Genomic DNA, 19,763 nt, shown 5'->3' with positions numbered 1-19,763 from the left:
TAGAATGCATGTATGGATACTGGCTTGGTGTAAGGGGGACCCGGTGGTCATGAAGTCTAGGGTGTAGTAGGGCTGTGTCGTAGGGAACAGTATTGTGTGTGGTGGGGATGCAGAGGTAGATGTCTATCCTTGGAAGGTTAGGAGTGTGGTATTGACTAGGGGTGTAGGGAGGGTTGTAGGGTAACAAAGCTGTAGTTATACGTGTGTGGCAGGCCCTGGTGGACAGTGAGGTTGAAGCGCGACCAGGAGAAGGGGGGTAGACCCCCCTGAGTGGTCGGACCATTCACCGCCTCTGCTGCCAACTGACGAGCCATCTGGTAGTCTGTCACCTGAAAGGAGGAGGAGAGGAGAAGAGGAAAGGCAGGTTCTTGTTAGTATAATGGCATTCCCACCTGCCATGCGGAACAAAACACTGATTCCAATGAGAATTTCAGGGACTCTTCCAGGAGAATACAGGACAAGTAGTGTCAGGAATGGTAAAAATTTTTCTTCATGAGCACATTTCTTAAACTCAAACTCTGACCTTGGTGTCATAGCAACCTCCAGGGCATGGTATTTTCAGCCTCAGGTCGTTACGGCAACAGATGGTTTTACAGGGATGTCGCTTGGAGTATGGGTCCCTCTTGTAGTCTGAAATGATATGTCAATACCCTCGAGTCACACACTCACACACCCACACACATACACTCACACACCACCATCCCAACCCGGCAACACTTACTGTTGTATCTCATGATGCGTTTGAGGGAGGTGAGGCTGGTGACTCTGGCCTGGTCTCTTCTAAAGATCTTAGCTCGTGAATTGAGGTCGTAAGAAAACTCTTCTCCATGTCTTTGCTTCATCACTCCGTAGCCACTCAGGGTGTAGATGTCCGCATGGAATGGCACGTTATAGGACGGCCAATAGCCTATCAGAGAGGAGAAGATAAGGCAGTAATAGGGGAGAAGGTTCTTTCCATGAATACATGTTATGCACTTTATGTACTCATTCATTGACAGTTAAAATAATAAACATTATGAAAAACATGCTTTTAATGACATACACAATATTAAAATTAAGTTAATTATTTTGTTAATATAGATTAGTTAGATTTTTGCATACAGTTATGTGTCTAGCTCAATCTCCAACTGTACCTAGCCTCAGGGCCTGGGATTGGTCAGAGTGCAGCACCAGTCCAGGGATCTGTTCCACCACCATCAGAGCACCCTCACTGATACTCCGACCTAATGAGACCTGCTTCAGGTCCAACACCATGTACTGGCTGTTATAGGTTCCTACAAGGAAACATAGACACATTGTCATAGGATTCTACCAGGAAAGTTGGGCAATCTATAATGGGTTTATTTGGAGTAGCATACTGGTTGTTCTGGGTTACTAAAAAGGAACTTTAACAATCAATGCTTTTGATCAGAGAACAGGGTACTTAGAAGACTATTGCACATATGAGAATAACAACCAATTTCATGTAATAATTTTATTCATATGGTTTGTATGATTCAAAATAAATGTTGTCTGGATGCCAAAATACTAGAAAACCATTGACCACACAGGAACATTGGGCATGACAACACCATCATGCTCCCAGCCTGTCACTGCTGCACCCAGTCATAAACAGCAAATAGCAGGTTCCTGGGAGGCACTGACAGTCTGCATCTCCCTCTTAGCCAGAACACACTGTGTCGTTCCTCCTTAGCAACACGCTGTCTCCTCACAGACTGAGCTTGTTAACACTCTGAGAGAGCACAGCTAATATGATCTGTTATGTTATACGGATGAAGAGAGCTGGTTGAAGCTTTGTTATAGATCATTTTACACTGCCAATCCTTCCATAGAGATGGTTCAAAGTGTGCTGTTGTACTGTAGGGCACATTACAGTATTGTATTCCCAGCCAACCATGCACACACACCAGTCCTCACCTGAGTTGTACCTGGAGAAGATCCGTGCCCATTGCTTCCCTGTATTTGCCAAGGCGTGAGCCAGCCTCACCCTCTGCCATGCCAGTAGGCTATGTGAGGTAACCCGGCGGAACAGAGAGGTGTTGAACACACTGTTGGTGGTCTGAGTCATCAGCAGACCACTGCCCAGGAGGTAGAAGTCATCCAATGACATCAGACAACCTGAGTGGGAGGACATGCAGAGTGGGAAGACTTAAAGCTGTATTTTGGCTTAGTCAGGACACCTCCTGACCCCAATCATTAAACACAACACCCTTACGCTGTCAGTAAGGAGAGCACAACAGGAGTTGGGGGGTTAATATAAACTCTCTTGAAGTGCTGTAGTTAAACTATTTTAATGTAGCAAGTCCTGCATCAAGAGATAACCCTGTCTGCTTAGCTCTAAATATAGCATTTCAAGACACTTCTTTTTAATGGTACTGGGCCCCTAAGAGGATTTTTTTGGGTGGCAATGGATGTTGGCAAATCTTTGATAACAACATACTGTCCACTGTCAATGGGAGTCAGATGGCTGAGTGGTTAGGGAATCGGGCTATTAATCAGAAGGTTGCCGGTTTGAATCCTGGCAGTGAAAAAATGACGTTGTGTCCTTGGGCAAGGCACTTCACCTTACTTGCTTCGGGGGAATGTCCCTGTACTTACTGTAAGTCGCTCTGGATAAGAGCATCTGCTAAATGTAAATGTTAGAACTGGGCAACCACAAAACACAGTGTTTTTGACAGAGTCAGATTTAGAGTCAGATTTAATACTAATCCTGTGGAGTTATCTTGTTTGAAAGTGCTTTTGAGTTTAGGATTAAACCTAATCCATACAGCACATTCGGGCAAACCTGCAGTAAATTTATCAATTTCAAGATTGGATACTTATAAAGAGTGGATTAAGCAAGAAGGATTCACATCTAATTTGATTCAACCACCAGATGTTGAGATACAAATGTTGCTATTATATAATTGCAGCAGAGTAGGAAGGTCAGAGGTCTAAATTTAATTTCTAACACTATATATTGGTTCAGACCTGTCATTTACCATGAATCAATGTTGGATGTTTATTAATATATGGCATGAAATATAAATTGGGGTGGAACTTTGTATGGTGCTCTGCTCCCAAGGTCACATAGAAAAACAAAGTGTCACAATCAGCAGTTAGGTAAGGGTGCCAAAGAGCCCCACCTGGGCTTATGAATGCAGCCTGGAGCCTTGAGACTTAGTATTGTTGTCATTAGAAGACAACTGTTGTTGTTTCCACTATCATTATTATGCAAACCCATTATGACTTTGTTTGTTGAGCTACTGCTGTTCCTGTACCAGGGTAGCTGCTGAAAGACATCCTGCCCGTAGCCGTGTGTTTATCTGCCAGCCTGAAGTCCCAGTGTTTGTATATGCGCAGGGTGGCAGCATAAGTGTACCAGCTGGAGTGGGCAAACAGAAGGTTCTCAAAACCTGGCAGCACCTGGCACAAGAAATGACGAATGGCAGAAACAAGGAAAGAATAAGGAAATGGCGGATGGGAGTGATCAACAGAGGAAAGGAGGAAAGGAAAATAGAGAGAATAAAGACAGGAAGGATGGGAGATTTAAAAAGAAGGAAAGAAAGGAACATGGATGAAACACTTGACTAGTACATCATCTTTTTAACATTCATGGTCTCTACTGGTCTAGTGGACTGCCCTCACCAGGGCAGACCCTGGAGCCAAATGGGTTTGACCCCTGACCTTTATGAGAGCAGAGCAGTGGCCCATGCCTGGCATCCTGAAGGGGCCCTGGCCAGCAGAACTGTTGGTGCGTGGTGCCAGGGCTGGGATGAGGTCCAACAGGTCTCCAACCCCATTCAAAAACTGGACAGCAAACTTTGACAGGGGCTAGTGGGAGGCCAGAGGAGAAAGGAGAGAGGAGAGAGGAGAGAGGAGATGGAGGAGACGCTGAGGGTTAGTCAGGATGCTGGTAAAGAACCCAGTTAAAGGCTCTTGGGACATAAGAAAGCATTTAACTTTTCAGCAACAATTTCTCTCTCTCTCTCTTTCTCACTGTCTCCCACCTCTCTCTGTCTACTCTTTGCCCAGTGTGCAGCACCCGCCTGTAGTCCGTCCAGTTGAGCCAGGATCAATCCTGCATGCTGCCACAAGGGGTCACTGTTTTTTCTTTTCCTCACCTGCTCCCTGGTCCACAAGTCCTGCTCACTGCAGATACAAGGCAATGCATCAGAGCCTGATAAACCATCCAAACTTCTTATATAACTGTTTCCTAATCTGTTCTCCACCTAGGAATATTGAGATTTAATTGAAACTGGATATTCCTAAAACAATCAAATAATAAAGTAGAATGTTGTGAAGAGGCATGCCTTAGGAAGTTTTTTAAGGGGTCCAAAACATTGTGGTCCTTGATGAGCTGGGGATACATATTGGAGTAGTGACTGAACATCTGCCTGATAAAAGGAGAGAAAATCATTACCATAGTCTCAACATAATTAAACATCATTAGATCTGAACACAGGACTCTTAACTCAAGACTAATTTAGATTAGATGAAAAAGCAACATGATTTTTTAAAATCTAGACCACAGACACTTACTCCGCTGTTAGGAATCCCTCCAGGTACCCTGCAAGGAAGCAGGTGATCTCGTCGTTCTCCGAGGTCTCCCCGTACCCAGCGCGGATTTCCAGTACCCCCCAGCCGGTCAGAAACAGCGTGTCATTGTAGTATCCGTAAGCGTCCCCCTCCCTCTCCATCACCCCGTCCTTTAGGATCACGCTCTTCTGGACAGAGTCCCAATACAAAGAGGCCTCTTGGAGTTCTGCCATAAGGAGGAGAGACAGGGCTGGATTACACACATTATGTAATATGCATAATAACACCGATCATGAGGAAATCTATGCAAGTGCTGTCTTGTCTTTTGTATTAATTTAGACTTTGCCAGTTTATTAATTTCAAGCAGTACGATGGGAAATTCGGGATGACATTTGCCAACATTTCATAGGTTGTCATAATCAAATCAAAATAAATACCAACAGAAAAATTGGATATTAATCAGAGTATAATGCATGAAAAATCCCAATGAGCTATATTTTGGAACATTTGGAACTATATTCTTGTCAATCAAATGTGCGCGATCACGCCTGAGACAGCCAAGGTCCATGCACATTTACCTAGGCAAATAGTGTGCATTTAACTGAAGAAATACACATTTGAATCCTGATTACTTTATGTTAATATGAACATGGACTAGAATTAGAGATGTGTACTCATTGAGAAGACTACTTACGGTAGGTTGCACATGTCACGGATGCAGTGTCCAAAAGGCACAAAATAACAGCGCAAAGTCCTCTTAGACACTTCGTGCGGATCATCACGGTGCAGTTAGAATGCAGTTATGAACTGAGAAAAAAAACGATTCACCCCAGATGGGACTCGAACCCACAATCCCTGGCTTAGGAGGCCAGTGCCTTATCCATTAGGCCACTGGGGCTACCGGTATCATGGGCGTGGTTTGTATATTTTATAATTATACTCACTATGGACATGGTGACGAAACTACAATTTCGGACTTTTTATGGACATTTTATTGGATAACACGACAAATAATGTACACATGTGAAAGTTCAAAAAGCGCACTTTCACAAAATCGAACAAGCAGTACTTCCATCACCATGGTGATTGTTTGTCCCCCATTACACAACTAGCCTATTGTTACTATCTCTAAGGGGTGTGCAAAGGTTTTTTGAAGATTAAAAGTAGAAAATATTGAGTTTTACACAATAGAATGACAATACAATTGTACAATTATATCTATTATATACTTAAAATACTTCAAAATGGAATGCAATATCCCAAAAATAATGAGCAGAAACTATAGTAGACTAGTTGTCCCCCTAAAAATGGAACGGTCCCATCTACTTCCTCCCTTGCTAACATTCGCAACTGATCGAAGGAAGATTTCTGGAACAGAGCTGTAACGTTATTTACCATTTTATTTATACAAAAGGGTAAAATCTGTTTCTTGTAGTTTTATTGTCTGTAATTGTTATTAATACCACCAGGTAGTCACAGAGCGAGTAAACAGTGTTGAGATGAATTGACTGGTCTCATGCCTTGTTTACTTTGTCCAAGCAACATTACATGACAACGCTGGTGAAAATGCCCCTCTTTGGGAATACCTTCAGCCCGAAGAAGACTCCTCCTCGCAAATCTGCTTCTCTTTCCAATCTGCACACAGTGAGTCTATTCTTTTCATTACATGCGATGTAAATATAGTATTTGGTTCCTTTCCATCAGTAGGTTGCGTAAAAATGTGATTCCAAGGCTGAGGACAGTTATTTAAATCATGTCCCTTCTTTTTGGGCCCAGTTGGACCGCTCAACGAGGGAAATAGAACTTGGTCTTGAGTACGGAGCACCTGCAATGACCATTGGGGGCCAGAGCTTGAAGTTTGAAGATGGACAGTGGATTGCAGGTATCTGATTGGCCTACACAGATAAGACATTATAAGGTTCTGCAGTTGGCTTTCATTCCTCTTTTGTGTGTGTTTTTGTATCATATACTCAGAGTCTGGGGGCAATGTTTCTGGCAAAGACGTTCAGAGGCTAAAGAAGAGGAATTTGCAACTGGAAGAGGAGAACAACCTTCTAAAGCTTAAGATTGACCTCCTGCTGGACATGGTAAGTCCTCACTCATGTAGTATTCTCTAATATTATATTATTATTCTGTTCAACATCAATCAATGATGATGGAGGGCAGTTATGGTTCTTCTTTGCTCTTTTTTAAGTTGTCAGAAACAACAGCAGAATCCCACCTGATGGAGAAAGAACTGGAGGAAGTGAAGAATCATCAACGTAGGGCAAAGTGACCATTCAGAACAAGAGATACATGGCGATAAATGAGGAAGCAGGGGAAAAGGGATCCTAATGCAAGAAGAAGATGGCTGATAACATGACAATGTTGGAAGAGTAATTGTAGGGACCAAGTATATGTTCTGTTTGATTCATCTGTCATCATTAACTGTATGGAATGTTTTAGTTATTTGAAAAAGTCCAATCTTCTGCGGATCTAAAGTCAAAACAAGCAACTATGGAAGAGATTTTGATGATGTCTGGTGTCTGGGTTTCAATTCACCCTGTTGTTTGAGTGTGGTCTTTTATATTTATATTTTATACTTTATTAAATGAGCTGGCTGTGATTGATTGTTTGCCTCTGGCTTAAACTGCTGCATTGTCCTCAATCTCTCATTCCAAATGAATCAAACGTCTCTGCTACAATCTATAGACGAAAGTTTTCCTGTGCCTTCCAATTAGTATCTCAATTTGACAGCAACTACCAAGACCAACGTTCTGCATGCAGTCTGATGGTTTTTGCCTCTTTTCTTTTGAATTAACATTTATCTTTGGTGCTGAGGCAAAGTAGACATTTTAAGATAACACATTACACGAATCAAGAAAGTTAGTTACCAGAAAAGGGTAGTCAACAGATCTAATGATTTTTTTTTAATCGCTAGTGACAATGCGGCACCAATCTGCCGCAGATCTGAATTAACGTAAATTGAGTATGGCAGTGAAATGCACATACAAAAAAACAACATACATGGTCAAATGTCGCTGATATCATTATGTATTTTTTTCTTGTTAGAATGACATCATTTTAACTGCGATGACGATTAAACTCACAAGTCTGGAAATCGCCTATAGTTGGTTCGTACTATCATTGGTTGATTATTGCATCAGTTCTCAGAGCACCGCCTCTCACGCAGGAAGCGTCGGGTGTGTAGGATTGTGTTTATCAGGCTACAGTAGCCTAGCTAGTCCTACACTCATCCGAAGCAGGAGGAAGGAGACGACATAGGCCTTTTCTTTTGGCTAAATATCAGACCTTCTGTTTCACTTGTAAAAAACCTGAACATTTGTTTCATACAGTTTTAAGATTTGTTTTTCCAACTACTCTTCAACATGCCAAGAGGCGGTGAGTAACGTTAGCTAGCAATCAAGCAATATTTGCGCTTTTGTACTTGCTCTAGCTAGCTAGCTAGATAGCTACTTTGCCAACGCTGAGGGCCACCTAGCCAAAAGTAGCACACACATGCTAACAAGATTTGAACTCAAGCTTTCAAAGTGCTAGCTTTTATTTTTGAGTAATGCTACGAATGTGTCAAACAGTTCACGTCCTTGACAGGGAGTTGGTAGCTCTAGCTTAGTTGTTTGCTAGAATACTACTGTCTCCTGTAAGCTAGCGCGGTTGGGTAACAACTACGTAGAGCAAGCAACATCTTGAAACACTTTGCACTCTCAGCAACTGTACGTACTAGTCTACTCTAGGACTAGAAGCTATCCTAGCTGTTAGCTAGCCTTCATAACCAATTATAGCCACAGCGACCATGTGCATTTGTCCTGAATCATATCGGAGTATCGTTTTTTTTTTACCTGAACAGACATGCGCTCAAATTGTTTATCAGATTGTTTGCCATAAATTGAGAATGTACATTTGGCTACACCTAGCTTGACTTTTTTTGCTAGCATTGACAGCTGTGTGTGTGTAACCATGCTGCAATGAACGTCACTTGTGACTCATCTCTTGCTGCTCGCCTACATAATTTGCGTCTCCCTCACTGTTCATTTAGGAAAAAAGGGTCACAAGGGTCGGGGCAAGCAGTTCAGCAACCCCGAGGAGATCGACCGACAGATGAAGGCACAGAGAGAGTTGGTTAGCATTCAAATTTATTTTATTCGTGGCAAGTTGACAAAAGAAAACACAAAATAATGGTGGGTAGGCATTCATGTACTTTAACAGGTTGCTTTTGTGTTTTACAGGAGGCAAACGGTGGTGTAGAAAAAGAAAGCTCAGGATCTGAAGATGAAAGTAGCAGTGATGAGGACTGTGAAGTGAGTTAAGTCGATGGTTCTGCTTGAGCTTTATTTGTACATTTCCAATTAAATACTTCTCTCTGAACTGTTTGGGGTTAAGGGAAACCGGTACTGTAAAAGTTGGTTGTATCTTCTAGGTCAGTGGTTTTCAACCCTGGTCCTCAGGGATGCCCGTTCTCCATGTTTTAGATGTTTCCCTGCTCTAACATTCCTGATTCAAACGAAAGGTTTTTCTCAGACTTCAGCAGAGCTAGGGGACATTTAAAGCATGCAGGACCGGGGAGGGGGAACCACTGCTCTACATGCTTTCTCCATGATACACCTGTGTCCAATATGGCTTTCTGTCCCTTCTGTTTAACCCATTCCTGATTTGTGGTATTTGGTGTTTTCTAGAACAAGAAGAAAAGTGGGGTGGAGGGGCTAATTGAGATTGAAAATCCCAACCGTGTGTCCCAGAAGAATAAGAAGGTTACAGAACTTGACGTCAATGCACCCAAAGAGCTCTCTCGCAGAGAGAGGTGGGTAGATGTAAAACTTTTTTTTTTTTACGAAGGTTTGGGGTTAAAGCTACTTGTGCACCATGATTATAGTAAGAGATAAGACACCATCTTGGTCTGACGAAAGCTATGGCATGTTATTTTATGAAGGGTCAATTTTGATTTTTTTTGTCCCCCTTCCCCTAAGAGAGGAGATTGAGAAGCAGAAGGCTAAGGAGCGCTACATGAAGCTCCACTTAGAGGGGAAGACGGACCAGGCGCGGGCTGATCTGGCCAGGCTGGCCATAATCAAGAAGCAGAGAGAGGATGCAGCCAAAAAGAGAGATGATCTCAAGAAAGGTGTGAGGGGGTTTTTTCCTCACAAGGATATGATTAACTACTGTGTTGGATCATCTGTGTTGTGCATTGTTTATTTTTTTTCTCCCGCTTTGCACAATTTTAATTGGAAACATTTGTACCTCTGTTTCAGATAAAGATGAGGAGTCCAAGTCAAAACGCTAGTCCTCCCTACCTTGGAGCACTGGTCCTAGGACTCATTCTGTTGAAGGGGGGGTGGGGGGGGGGGGTGGGGGGTGAAGAGGGAGTACTGGGGGGTGGGGAACTAAACAAGGGGTTACAGCTCAGGGGTTCTCCTGGGCTTATCCTTCATCCTAGATGGAGGGATAGGGGTGGACCAGGTATCTGGAAGGAGGCAGAGCAGGGAGTTGAGGGAAATGGGGAGGAGGAGGCTCTCCTGGGGCACTTCTTTCCTTGGAACCCAGTGGAATCCCAGTCCCAGGTGGTAAGAGTTCTCCCTCCTCACTCCTTCCCTACACTCTTAATGTTCTAAATTCTAAAGCTGCTGGAGTTTTCATTCATTTGATTTATATACATTTTAACACAGTTTACTTCAGAATAGCAGGGGATTTGAATGCGACAACACACAAGAAGGAAATGGTTGGTATGCCATTCCTACCATTCAACCTGTTTATTTTTTTAAATAAGGTGAATTGGGAAGTGTGGGATAGAGGAAGGAACACTAAGATCTACATTATACAGGAAATCGACCTACTAATTGTTTTTCTGTCAGGGTTTCGCCCTCTACCAGCTGTGTCTTCATTGCAATCAGAAAGTTCATAGGCCTTTGGCTCCACACGGCAGTCATGGAGAAAGAGTCTGTGTTTGTGGCACCAGTCAGCTTTGGTTTTCAACCTTTAACATATGATTCTGTTGTTTACTCATTGTGGACTGAGCCTTCTGGTTCTTACAATTTGTAATTGGCTGTCAAATGTTCCAACTTTTCATAATTGTAGTCAGTGGGTCTACCCTGATCATGCAATAACCACAGAAAAGTAGAGGCTAATGCATGACTGGGCCCTCCATCTCTTACTCTTTCCTATGGGGTCATTAGTTACTCTTGATAAGGGACCATTTTTGTGTGGCCTTTTGATAGTTTACTTACTTGCCAACTTACTGTCAGTATGTCTCTGGTTGTCATGACCAAGCTGTAGCTGCTGAGTGATGGTGGAGCCTGAAATGCCTTGAACAGGAAAGCAATATTCTTCCCAGGCCTGAATTAATTAATTGGCCTGATGCCATATATGGGACCAGTGGAATCCATTTTGGGCAGGTCAAATTCAAACATGGTTGGTATTTGGAAGGATTTAAAATGCTATTTGACCCAGGTCTGATTCTTTTTAATGGTAGTAGTCAAAATATTCTCATTTACTCTTTGACAACATACAGTATAAATAATAGAAGTGTTTTAATGGGTATAAAGAAATTCTCCAGGAATGAAAGGATTGGTCTACATAATTTGATTTGTTTGTATTTGAATTCATTTGTTGTATAGAAATAAATACATTGATAAACAAACGCATTTACCATTGTCTAATAATTCTGTGTTCCAGGATCTGTTTTCTCGACTTGCATGCCAGAGCCATGTAAAAAGCTCATCTTTTGTCCTTGGGCCCCATAGACGGTTTTTAGGCATTTAACTTACATTTACATTTATTCATTTAGCAGACGCTTTTATCCAAAGCGACTTCCAAGAGAGAGCTTTACAAAGTGCATAGGTCACTGATCATAACAACAAGATAGCCAAAAAACATTGCGAGTAGCCAAAACATGAAGCACACATTGTGAACAACCAAGAACCATAAGAGCATGTAGTTAAACAAGTTACAATTAAACTTAAATTGTTGTAGTCTACTATTCTCATAATGTCTCATCTCTTAACAACCCGCCATTTGACTTTACAATAATACAACGGAGATTAAATGAGGGACAGTTATTCATAGACTACATTATTTATTGTGTGTGATTAAAATCTTTTTGTGCGTGCCTACTACTTTACAACACTAGGTGGCAGCACTAAACATTGGAAACGATAGCCGTGGCAAGCTACCAAGTTAAAAGTACAGGGGAACCTAATGACTGATTTACGAAATTGTTAACGTGAGTTGTATTACAATGCACAGTAGATTACAACAGCGCTTATAGAATAGGTCCTATGTAATTGTAATACGGTATTTGTAAATATAGCACTAACTTTAGCAATGGCCAAAATGTCACTATAACGTCCCCACTCCCCCCACATGAGCAGCCATGACAGACAGCCTTATAAAAACGCTAGTTTCCCCTTTTCTCTCTCACATCCTGATCATCTTCATTATGTGCAAAGCATTATGAACAGAAGTCTTATCTTGTCTTTAATACGATATGGCAAATTTTCAGTCATCTTCAGTGTCATTGCTTTCATTCTTCTGTAATAAACTCATACATTTTATATTAATTGAGCAGATGATGCCCTCATCTAGGGTACCGGAAGAGAGATGAACTCAGGAAGTTGATACTCTACACACTAATATCTTGTACATTGACGTTGACTCATTGTTGAGGTGGTATAATTTTAGGCTACATGAATTGTTATAGGCCTATGTTATTCTTGAGGCTCTTGTGGGGTTGTTGCTATTAGTTTTCAACTGTGTACAGCGAGTGAAAGCCCAACCAGCCCTCTTCCTCTTTACTATTGCTAATCTATCTGAGTGACTTCCTCTTTCCCCCGGCTGATGTGTTAGTTGAGCTCTGAGGATCGCCCTGAAACAAGAACGAAAGCTGTTGGGTGCACAGGGTCGATCGAGAACAGACAGCACGCACACAGCGTACAACAACGAACCGGCTCTATGAAATATTATATGGGACCATTCTCACACACACACTCCTAAACTCCCTGTGACAAGAACATAGAGGAGCTGCAGACCAAGGAGAGCAGAAGAAGGCTGTGTAGAATACTTTTCAACCATGCTGAAACAATCTCTCAACATCCTAAAGCATTTGGGATCTGTGGGGAAGTACGTACTTTCAACAACATTTGCTGTGTGGTTGGTTTGGGTTTTTGTGAATGTGAATACTTGAGATAATCATATTTGGGATTGAATGGTTTAAAAAAAGAAAACATTTATTTTATCCATCACTCTGAGCCAGTGAAGCCTAATTTCCATTGGTTTCGTATCTAGATTCTGTTCATTTGAATGTATCTGATGAGGAGCAGCCAATGGTATCTGGGTTCTGAGGGCAACCAAACCTTTTCTGGTTGTGATGCCAGCTTAGGTATGAAATAGAAAAATGCCTTGATATTTACTTCTGTTAATGTTCTCTGCTTTAATATTCTCTTTATTTGGATCTAGTCTTGAATGATAATTTAATACATATTGTCGAAGGATTGATTAGTCTAGAAAAGTCTTCCTCCTTCCATTTTCAGAAAGGGCTGATACAAAACTGGAGTCATGCATGAAGTAAATTTATTTTTCATGTTGTCTTTGGCTTTTTAATTACAGTTAATATAATGGAATATCGTAGCTTGTTACTTTGAAATCTAGTGCATTGTACACACTGCATCCTGTCTGTGTAAACTTTTGTTCCCTCTCGATGAGTTAAGACAGCCCTATGTATATTTTACCTTCATTGCACTAGTTTTCCCCCCGTTTGTGTGTGGGCTCATGCATTTATGTTGCAGCAAAGCTGTGGGCTTATAATGGTTGCAGGCCTCTTTGACCAATATGGTTTTTTGCTATTTATAATCCCACCCACTCACACATACGCACACACAAAATAATACACAAAAATAAAACACACACCCACCAACCTGGAACTACCCAGAGGACTGCTGTAGGGTTCTGTCGTGTAGACACAACCTGTTCACTTCTTAAGAAATGATAGAAACACATTCCTCCATATAGCAGAACTGTGCTGAGAATATTTGGCAGGTGAACATGAATGTTGATATGAGAGTAAAAAGTAAACGAGAAGTGGGCTATTGAAGGAAAGGGAATTTCTCCAGTCAGGTCAGATGACAGAGAAGACGCACACCTGAGGGGATCATCATGTGACCTTACCATAGCCATGTCATGGGTCATGGCTTACATGATCTCTGGTTTCTGTTGCTGTTCTGGAACACTCACTCTGGCCCTCTCAGTTTCTCCTGTCTCTCTCTTTCTACACTCTTCCTTGTACTGTATGTCCTGTGTGATAGCTAAACCACAACCTCCAGCCTTCAACTTCAGGATGTTAATCTAATCCTACTAAAAAGAGAGAGACAGAAAGAGAAAAAAAAGTGACAAAATAAACCATCAAAGGTGTACATAACATACATTTGGCCGAAGACAGTCTAATGTGAATGAGGACTCGTAATGCACGTGTTCTATAATTGTTGACACCAGCATCCTAACCGTTCATGTTACTTTCAGACTAAGAACAATGTTTCCGTAGTTGATTATAACTCTCTCAAAGCCTCCACTGTCTGAAAGTAACATGCTATCCACTGTCCATGTGTACAGGTCCCAGGATGCTACTGATCTTCTCCATGAGGACCTGGTCATGGTGAGGACAGGGCTACACGTTCACACAAAATATCCGGACCTAGTTGCTCGGTACTAAATAATTAAGGCATCAAGAACTGTGATTGACTTTTGATTAATATTGGTGGATTTGATTGGTTGGAAGGTGGAGCAACGGGTGGAGCCAGCCAAGAAGGCAGCACAGCTGCTGTACAAAAAGCTACAGTGTTGCCTTCAGAGCCAGCAGGGGCTTGATTTGGAGAGACGCATGGTAACGTTCACTTTTCCTTTAAGCTCTTTAAACCTCGACCCTCATGCTGACCGATCATATACTTCTAAATGCAAAGTGTTTAATCTCTTTCACATTCTGAACACAGAAAAAACTTCCTCTCATGTTGCTCTCTATTACCATGGCTGAAAGCTTTAAAGACTTTGATGGGGATTCCTCTTTTAGGTAGGAGACCCACTTTCTCATCACTCACACATTCCCTCACTCGCTTGCTCAACTGCTCTGCTCATTCAGTCATTCACAAACTCGCTGGCTGGTATTTTGTCCATCAGGAAGGTGCTGGAGATGTGCTGCTTCATTGAACAGAATCTAGCCCAATTGTTGGCAGACTTTGAGATTAAACTGGAGAAAGAGGTTCTGGAGCCTCTCAATAAACTCAGTGAGGTAAGGAGCTCTAACCCACAACCATAATATGGACAGCTGAACCCATGATGACATCCGTAACTCACACAGTGTAAACACCACTAATCGATGCACTGCATTCACCATTCCTTTGTGGGCTTGAATGCTGCTTGGTGATCAAAATGTACTGTAACATCGTGTAGGATTCTGCTGAGTTATGAACCTGATGGCTTGTGTGTTCTGCTGTAGGAAGAGCTACCAGAGATTCTGAAGAACAAGAAGCAGTTTGCTAAACTGACCACAGATTGGCAAAATGCACGCAACAGGTGAGTGGTAGCTACATCCCTCCTCATTAAAAAACTATTAATTCAAGCACTGTGTGTGTGTACAGTGTCTCTGTGTGTGTATTTGTTTATTCTTGTGGAGTCCTGAAATCCCCTCAAGAATATTAAACTCAGGACAATTTTTACCTTGTGGGGACATTTTCTTGGTCCTCACAAGTTCAAGTGCTAATTTCTAAGGGGTTTAGGGGGTTCAGGGTTATGGTTAGAATTATGATTATGGTTAGAATTACATTAAGGGTTGGGGCTAGGATCTAGGATTAGGTTTAAGATTAATGATCATGTTATGTTTTGGGGTTAAGGTCATGGCTAGGGTTAAAGTTAGGCTTAGGGGTTAGGGAAAAGGATTTTGAATGGAACTGTGTTGCGAGTCCTTACAAGAATATTAAAACAAATCTGTGTGTGTGTTCAGGTCCCAAGCCAGTACAGGCCCCCAGGCCAGGCAGGATGGGCTGAAGGAGGAGTTGGACGAGGCCTGGAGGAAACTAGAGAACATCAAGGTCTGTTTCACACCTTCATCCATCATCCAATTAAATGAAGAATTATTGAGTGAGTAAGTGAATTATCACTTAGCACTTCTGATCCTTGATATTTTGCTGTACTTTCTATAAGGACTATTTGTTTGTCGCTTTGGATAAAAGAGTCTGATAAATGAATAAAATGTATATGTCAAAAATGTAAATTAACAAATTAAGCAAGACAATCAATTAGTGAGAAAGCTAATTAATTAATTAATAATCTTTAACTGTTTCTTATGGTTTGATCTATTTACAGGACCAGTACTCTGCAGATCTCTATCACTTTAATACTAAGGAGGATGACTATGCCAACTACTTCATTCGAGTGAGTGTTTTAGACTCTCAAAGAGGTGGCATCATCCGGCTCCACGTGTTGTCAATGAGGACATCTTTGGTTAAACATTCTGGTTGTGTTTATCCATCAGCTGTTGGAGCTACAAGCAGAGTACCACAAGTGCTCCCATGAGTTCTTAGAGCACACTATCACAGAGTTGAAGGAAGATCACAGTCGGAAGGGTGAGCAGTGTGTGTTTTCGCAGTGTCGGTTGGTTTGTGTTAGTGTAATGTGTATAACGTATGTGTGTCCATGTGTTCGGACAGAGCCCCAAATGAGCATGTCTAAAGGGAAGGTTTTTGGAGAGCCTCTCCTCTATCACTTGTCTGTGAGCGGTAGAGAGATTGCTGTGCCCATCCAGGAGTGTGTCGATATGCTGCTGCACTCAGCTATGAGAGAAGAGGTACTCAGTACCCTGGTCCTAGTCTGACATCTTTACCACATGATGTATTCAATTTAACTCAATCAGAACAAGTCAATCTTCATATGTATCATAAAGACTACACCTTCGTCACCGTCACCTTCCCCTACCTTCCTCTCCCAGGGTTTGTTCCGGCTGACGGCAGCAGCCTCTGTGGTTAAGAGACTGAAGAGCAATCTGGATCGAGGAATTGTGGACCACACAGAGTTCAACACAGAACCTCATGCTGTTGCAGGTCAGGCTGGGACAGAGCGGGAATGAAAAGGAGAAGTGGGGGGAGTGAAAAAGTAGAGAAAGAGAATATACGTATACATGTGCAGCACACACCGTAACATCCTGAGAGTGAGGAAATAAGAGGTGACAAAAAACGAAGGTGTCGATGTTCTCACAGGGTGTTTTCCTGTACTTTCCATTAGGAGCTTTGAAGAGCTACCTCAGAGAACTGCCTGAACCCCTGATGATATCTGATCTGTACAATGATTGGTTTGAAGCTGCAGGGTGGGTAACACAATAACCGCAGATGCCTGAATTCACCCATGTTTAATTGTAGTCAATGTCAGTTTTTACTTTTGATTCGACTTGAATGTCAATGTTGGTGCAGAGAGAAGGAGCTGAACCAAAAGCTGGAGCAGTTGAGACTGGTGCTGAAGAAGCTCCCACCAGAGAACTACAACAACCTCAGGTGGGTATCCTAATCCCTGTCTTTTTGACCCTTCTAGGTATTCACTCTTCCGTTTCTCTCAAATACTACTCATTTTCTTTTTCTTCTGGTCTCTCTCTCTCTCTTTATTGCAACCACCCCATCTCTTCCTCTCTCAGGTACCTCATCCAGTTCCTGTCTCTCCTCTCTGAGCAGCAGGCTGTCAACAAGATGACCCCCAGTAACATCGCCATTGTTCTGGGGCCCAACCTGCTGTGGCCGCGCGCTGAGGGGTGGGTAGATGCTAATGACCATTTACAGACACACCACCACTGACACGCTAATTGACAGCCCTGGAGGGGTAGATATGAATGTCCGTGTAGGCTACTGACACACCACAGATACACCAACTGAAACTAAAATGGTAAAACCGCGCTGAGGAGTGAGTAGCGCTGGCTCTCTGTTCAGGAAACCCACACAGGATGTTCAAATAGACACTGACCTTTTCTGGTACGCTGCTCTTTTTTTCACCGGCCTCTGTCGTCTCTTCTGTCCCACCCCATCTTTCAGGGAGATCGATCTGTTGGATATGGCGTCGGCCTCGTCTGTTCAAGTTGTCATGGTGATAGAGCCTCTCATCCAGTACTCCAGTAGCCTCTTTTCAGAAGGTACACATCTAAGTATCTATCATTAAACGGCTAAGTTGAGAGGAATGAAATGAACTACGGGAGTGGTCGGAATCAGTGGCCGGCTTGATTAGCATTTAGAACATGCATGCACTATAGTTGTGAAAACGTGCATACAACTCACTCACAGACGAGTGAGTTGAATGGTGATGCAATTGGTGAGTAAGTATCCTGCATTCTTTTCCAGGGGTGGACTTTGAGGTCCCAGACCTCTCAGAGAATCCAGATACGAGCCCATCAATTCCTCAGCCTCTGGAATCCAGGAAAGACATGGTGTTCAGAACCACCTCTTCATCCTCTACTGCCTCCTCCTCTTCCTCCTGTCATATCCCTTTGAATAAATCATACAGGTTGTTATTTGCAATCCCTAAATGCACAATTATTATTTCACAACAGCAGTTTTGTCAAACAGGGGGAACCCATTTGTTGTGGCAGATAATGAGTGTCCTAACAGCCATTGTCTTTTGTGTGTACATAATCCTTGACTTCATATTCTCATTCTCTTCCCCTTGTAGTTTTTGAGCATGGTGTATATTTCCCTGGCTAACTTTTATCCTCTTCAGCTTAACGTCCCAGGACATGCCATTTATCATCAAGTCTTCTGGTTCTGTGGGTCGTAAAACCAGTACATGGGAGAGCCCTACCTCTGAAATTCCTGGTCCAACTCCATCCTCACCACCGCTGATAGAGAACACATCCCCGGTCCTTACCCCTACTCAGGTCTTCGACCCTTCCCCTGTCTGTAGCCCAACATGGTTTCCAAAATCATTCCAGTTGTCCAGTGGATCAGCAGTTCCAGGTCCAGACCCAGTGCTAGTCATCAAACCAACCCAGAAGCAGGGTTCAGAACCTGGTCAGCTGGAACCCATCTCCGAGTTGCCACCAGGCTCCCCTAAAGCTTTGCTGAAAATCGCCTCACCTTTTAAACGTATGTTGAATTATCTGGATTTTCTAAGACTTTAAGGCCTGTTGTTAGATATTCCTTTATAGTGTAAATTAAATACATTGGCACACAGTGACAACACAGAGGAGCAGGCCTAAGAAGTTTGCATAAGTAGGGCTATGACATACTTGTCCCTTTCAACCACCCCTTATTAGCATGGACAAAACCACAATTCTTTTAAAAATAAACTGTCGCAAATGTGGTAAATGCTAAACCTTGTGTAGCAGCTCTTTGTTGCTACATGAGACCAACCTCCTTAGTGCACTAGAAGTTAGCTGACAAACTAAGTGACAAACAGCTGGTCTATTTCAGCACACAGGAAGTGTTATACAATAACAATGGTCTTTAATGTCACTTTTAGCAGAGAAGAACCCAAGCCAGACTTTGGATTAGTTCCTGTCATGAGCACACGTCGACATACAAGACCATTGATTTCTGGATTTTATTTCCATAATATGTTTTACGTGTTTTGTTGAATTTTGTATGGTTGGCTCCCTCAACATGAAAGACCTCAATCTCTCGTCTCTCTTTTTATGTTTATATATCACATAACAGCGAGGAGATCCTTCATTCAGAACAAGCCACCAATCCATGGGAAGGAGCACGTAGTGGTGTCTTTTTCAGCCAATTCCAAACCGAGAGCTCCGCTGCCCCCAAAGACCCAGACCCCAACATCTCCAGCACCCCAGAAAGCCCCACCCCCCTCCCAGCCACATCCCCCACTCAAGCCCCAGGGCTTGCTCCTGAAGAAGGCCCCACTCAAAAAGCCCGGGATCAGACCTCCATCTGTCCCTCCTCCTTTGCCTCCCCTGGTGGATAGCCAGCAGTAATGTAAGCCAATGGATATGATCTCTTAAAAAAGCGTGTAGCTATCACTATCCTTAATAAGGAATAAGATATAAAGCATTTGATTCTTGGCCTGTAAACATGCTTTGTAGTTTCACAGCAACAACAAGGTATTTCATGTTATGATTTATTTGGCCTTTTATCGATAAGGTCCAAAAGATGAGCTAATCATACTTTGTAAATAAAGTATATCAGATACTACTAAAACATATTTTTATTGTATTTTCATATTATTATTAGAATAACATATGTATTAATTGCAGCATAAGTAATTTCCATAATGTATTTTGT

The 19,763-nt window shown here is 42.3% G+C and overlaps 4 protein-coding genes and 1 non-coding gene across 7 annotated transcripts; 3 read left to right on the top strand and 2 right to left on the bottom strand.

Moving 5' to 3' along the window:
- Positions 1-155: 155 nt before the first annotated feature.
- On the bottom strand, positions 156-4,751 carry plbd1b (phospholipase B domain containing 1b). The gene is made up of 10 exons (XM_067245207.1): positions 4,522-4,751; positions 4,293-4,376; positions 3,990-4,131; positions 3,667-3,813; positions 3,261-3,405; positions 1,918-2,118; positions 1,134-1,274; positions 722-907; positions 524-630; positions 156-329 (listed from the first exon to the last, which is right to left on the bottom strand). Exons 1-10 carry the CDS (start codon positions 4,749-4,751, stop codon positions 156-158), a joined length of 1,557 nt encoding a protein of 518 aa, XP_067101308.1.
- Positions 4,752-5,343: 592 nt separating this feature from the next.
- On the bottom strand, positions 5,344-5,416 carry trnar-ccu (transfer RNA arginine (anticodon CCU)). The gene has a single exon. It is a non-coding gene; the product is annotated as a tRNA-Arg (tRNA).
- A 447-nt stretch (positions 5,417-5,863) lies between these two features.
- On the top strand, positions 5,864-7,122 carry cby1 (chibby 1, beta catenin antagonist). 2 transcript variants are annotated; one of them, XM_067245156.1, is made up of 5 exons: positions 5,864-5,933; positions 6,058-6,162; positions 6,295-6,400; positions 6,493-6,605; positions 6,713-7,122. In XM_067245156.1, exons 2-5 carry the CDS (start codon positions 6,067-6,069, stop codon positions 6,791-6,793), a joined length of 396 nt encoding a protein of 131 aa, XP_067101257.1. In that variant the 5' UTR covers positions 5,864-5,933; positions 6,058-6,066; the 3' UTR covers positions 6,794-7,122. The 2 variants fall into 2 exon arrangements, with proteins under 2 accessions (XP_067101257.1, XP_067101256.1); XM_067245155.1 differs by having other exon boundaries at positions 5,881-6,162.
- Positions 7,123-7,710: 588 nt separating this feature from the next.
- Positions 7,711-9,848, top strand: pdap1a (pdgfa associated protein 1a). Its single transcript, XM_067244432.1, has 6 exons — positions 7,711-7,899; positions 8,555-8,637; positions 8,745-8,816; positions 9,192-9,316; positions 9,483-9,634; positions 9,765-9,848. Exons 1-6 carry the CDS (start codon positions 7,887-7,889, stop codon positions 9,794-9,796), a joined length of 477 nt encoding a protein of 158 aa, XP_067100533.1. The 5' UTR covers positions 7,711-7,886; the 3' UTR covers positions 9,797-9,848.
- Positions 9,849-12,412: 2,564 nt separating this feature from the next.
- sh3bp1 (SH3-domain binding protein 1) lies at positions 12,413-19,515 on the top strand. Of its 2 annotated transcripts, none has more exons than XM_067244430.1 (18): positions 12,413-12,627; positions 14,113-14,155; positions 14,279-14,383; positions 14,490-14,566; positions 14,674-14,785; positions 14,993-15,069; positions 15,497-15,584; positions 15,859-15,927; positions 16,028-16,118; positions 16,203-16,339; positions 16,481-16,592; positions 16,774-16,855; positions 16,959-17,039; positions 17,177-17,290; positions 17,568-17,665; positions 17,871-18,033; positions 18,430-18,611; positions 19,182-19,515. In XM_067244430.1, the coding sequence occupies exons 1-18, from the start codon at positions 12,578-12,580 to the stop codon at positions 19,454-19,456; spliced, it is 1,956 nt and encodes a 651-aa protein (XP_067100531.1). In that variant the 5' UTR covers positions 12,413-12,577; the 3' UTR covers positions 19,457-19,515. The 2 variants fall into 2 exon arrangements, with proteins under 2 accessions (XP_067100531.1, XP_067100529.1); XM_067244428.1 differs by having other exon boundaries at positions 18,247-18,611.
- The last annotated feature ends 248 nt before the right edge of the window (positions 19,516-19,763 follow it).

This window comes from Osmerus mordax, chromosome 10 (assembly GCF_038355195.1).
Source record: "Osmerus mordax isolate fOsmMor3 chromosome 10, fOsmMor3.pri, whole genome shotgun sequence".
Classification (NCBI taxonomy): Eukaryota; Metazoa; Chordata; class Actinopteri; order Osmeriformes; family Osmeridae; genus Osmerus; species Osmerus mordax.
The sequence above is the reverse complement of the archived record's forward strand: the minus strand, read 5'-3'. Positions and strand labels throughout refer to the sequence as shown.

Bases quoted from the DNA above. Each gene is read 5' to 3' on its own strand.
- cby1 (XM_067245156.1), top strand. From the start codon at position 6,067: ATGACAACGCTGGTGAAAATGCCCCTCTTTGGGAATACCTTCAGCCCG. The intron at 6,163-6,294 runs GTGAGTCTATTC...TTTTGGGCCCAG, and splicing joins CTCTTTCCAATCTGCACACA to TTGGACCGCTCAACGAGGGA. The intron at 6,606-6,712 runs GTAAGTCCTCAC...CTCTTTTTTAAG, and splicing joins TTGACCTCCTGCTGGACATG to TTGTCAGAAACAACAGCAGA.
- sh3bp1 (XM_067244428.1), top strand. From the start codon at position 12,578: ATGCTGAAACAATCTCTCAACATCCTAAAGCATTTGGGATCTGTGGGG. The intron at 15,928-16,027 runs GTGAGTGTTTTA...TTTATCCATCAG, and splicing joins ATGCCAACTACTTCATTCGA to CTGTTGGAGCTACAAGCAGA. The intron at 18,612-19,181 runs GTATGTTGAATT...ATCACATAACAG, and splicing joins AATCGCCTCACCTTTTAAAC to CGAGGAGATCCTTCATTCAG.
- plbd1b (XM_067245207.1), bottom strand. From the start codon at position 4,751: ATGGCAGAACTCCAAGAGGCCTCTTTGTATTGGGACTCTGTCCAGAAG. The intron at 4,377-4,521 runs GTAAGTGTCTGT...TCCTTTTATCAG, and splicing joins GAGGGATTCCTAACAGCGGA to GCAGATGTTCAGTCACTACT. The intron at 330-523 runs GTCAGAGTTTGA...TCCTCCTTTCAG, and splicing joins GAGGTTGCTATGACACCAAG to GTGACAGACTACCAGATGGC.
- pdap1a (XM_067244432.1), top strand. The intron at 8,638-8,744 runs GTTAGCATTCAA...TGTGTTTTACAG, and splicing joins TGAAGGCACAGAGAGAGTTG to GAGGCAAACGGTGGTGTAGA. The intron at 9,635-9,764 runs GTGTGAGGGGGT...CCTCTGTTTCAG, and splicing joins GAGAGATGATCTCAAGAAAG to ATAAAGATGAGGAGTCCAAG.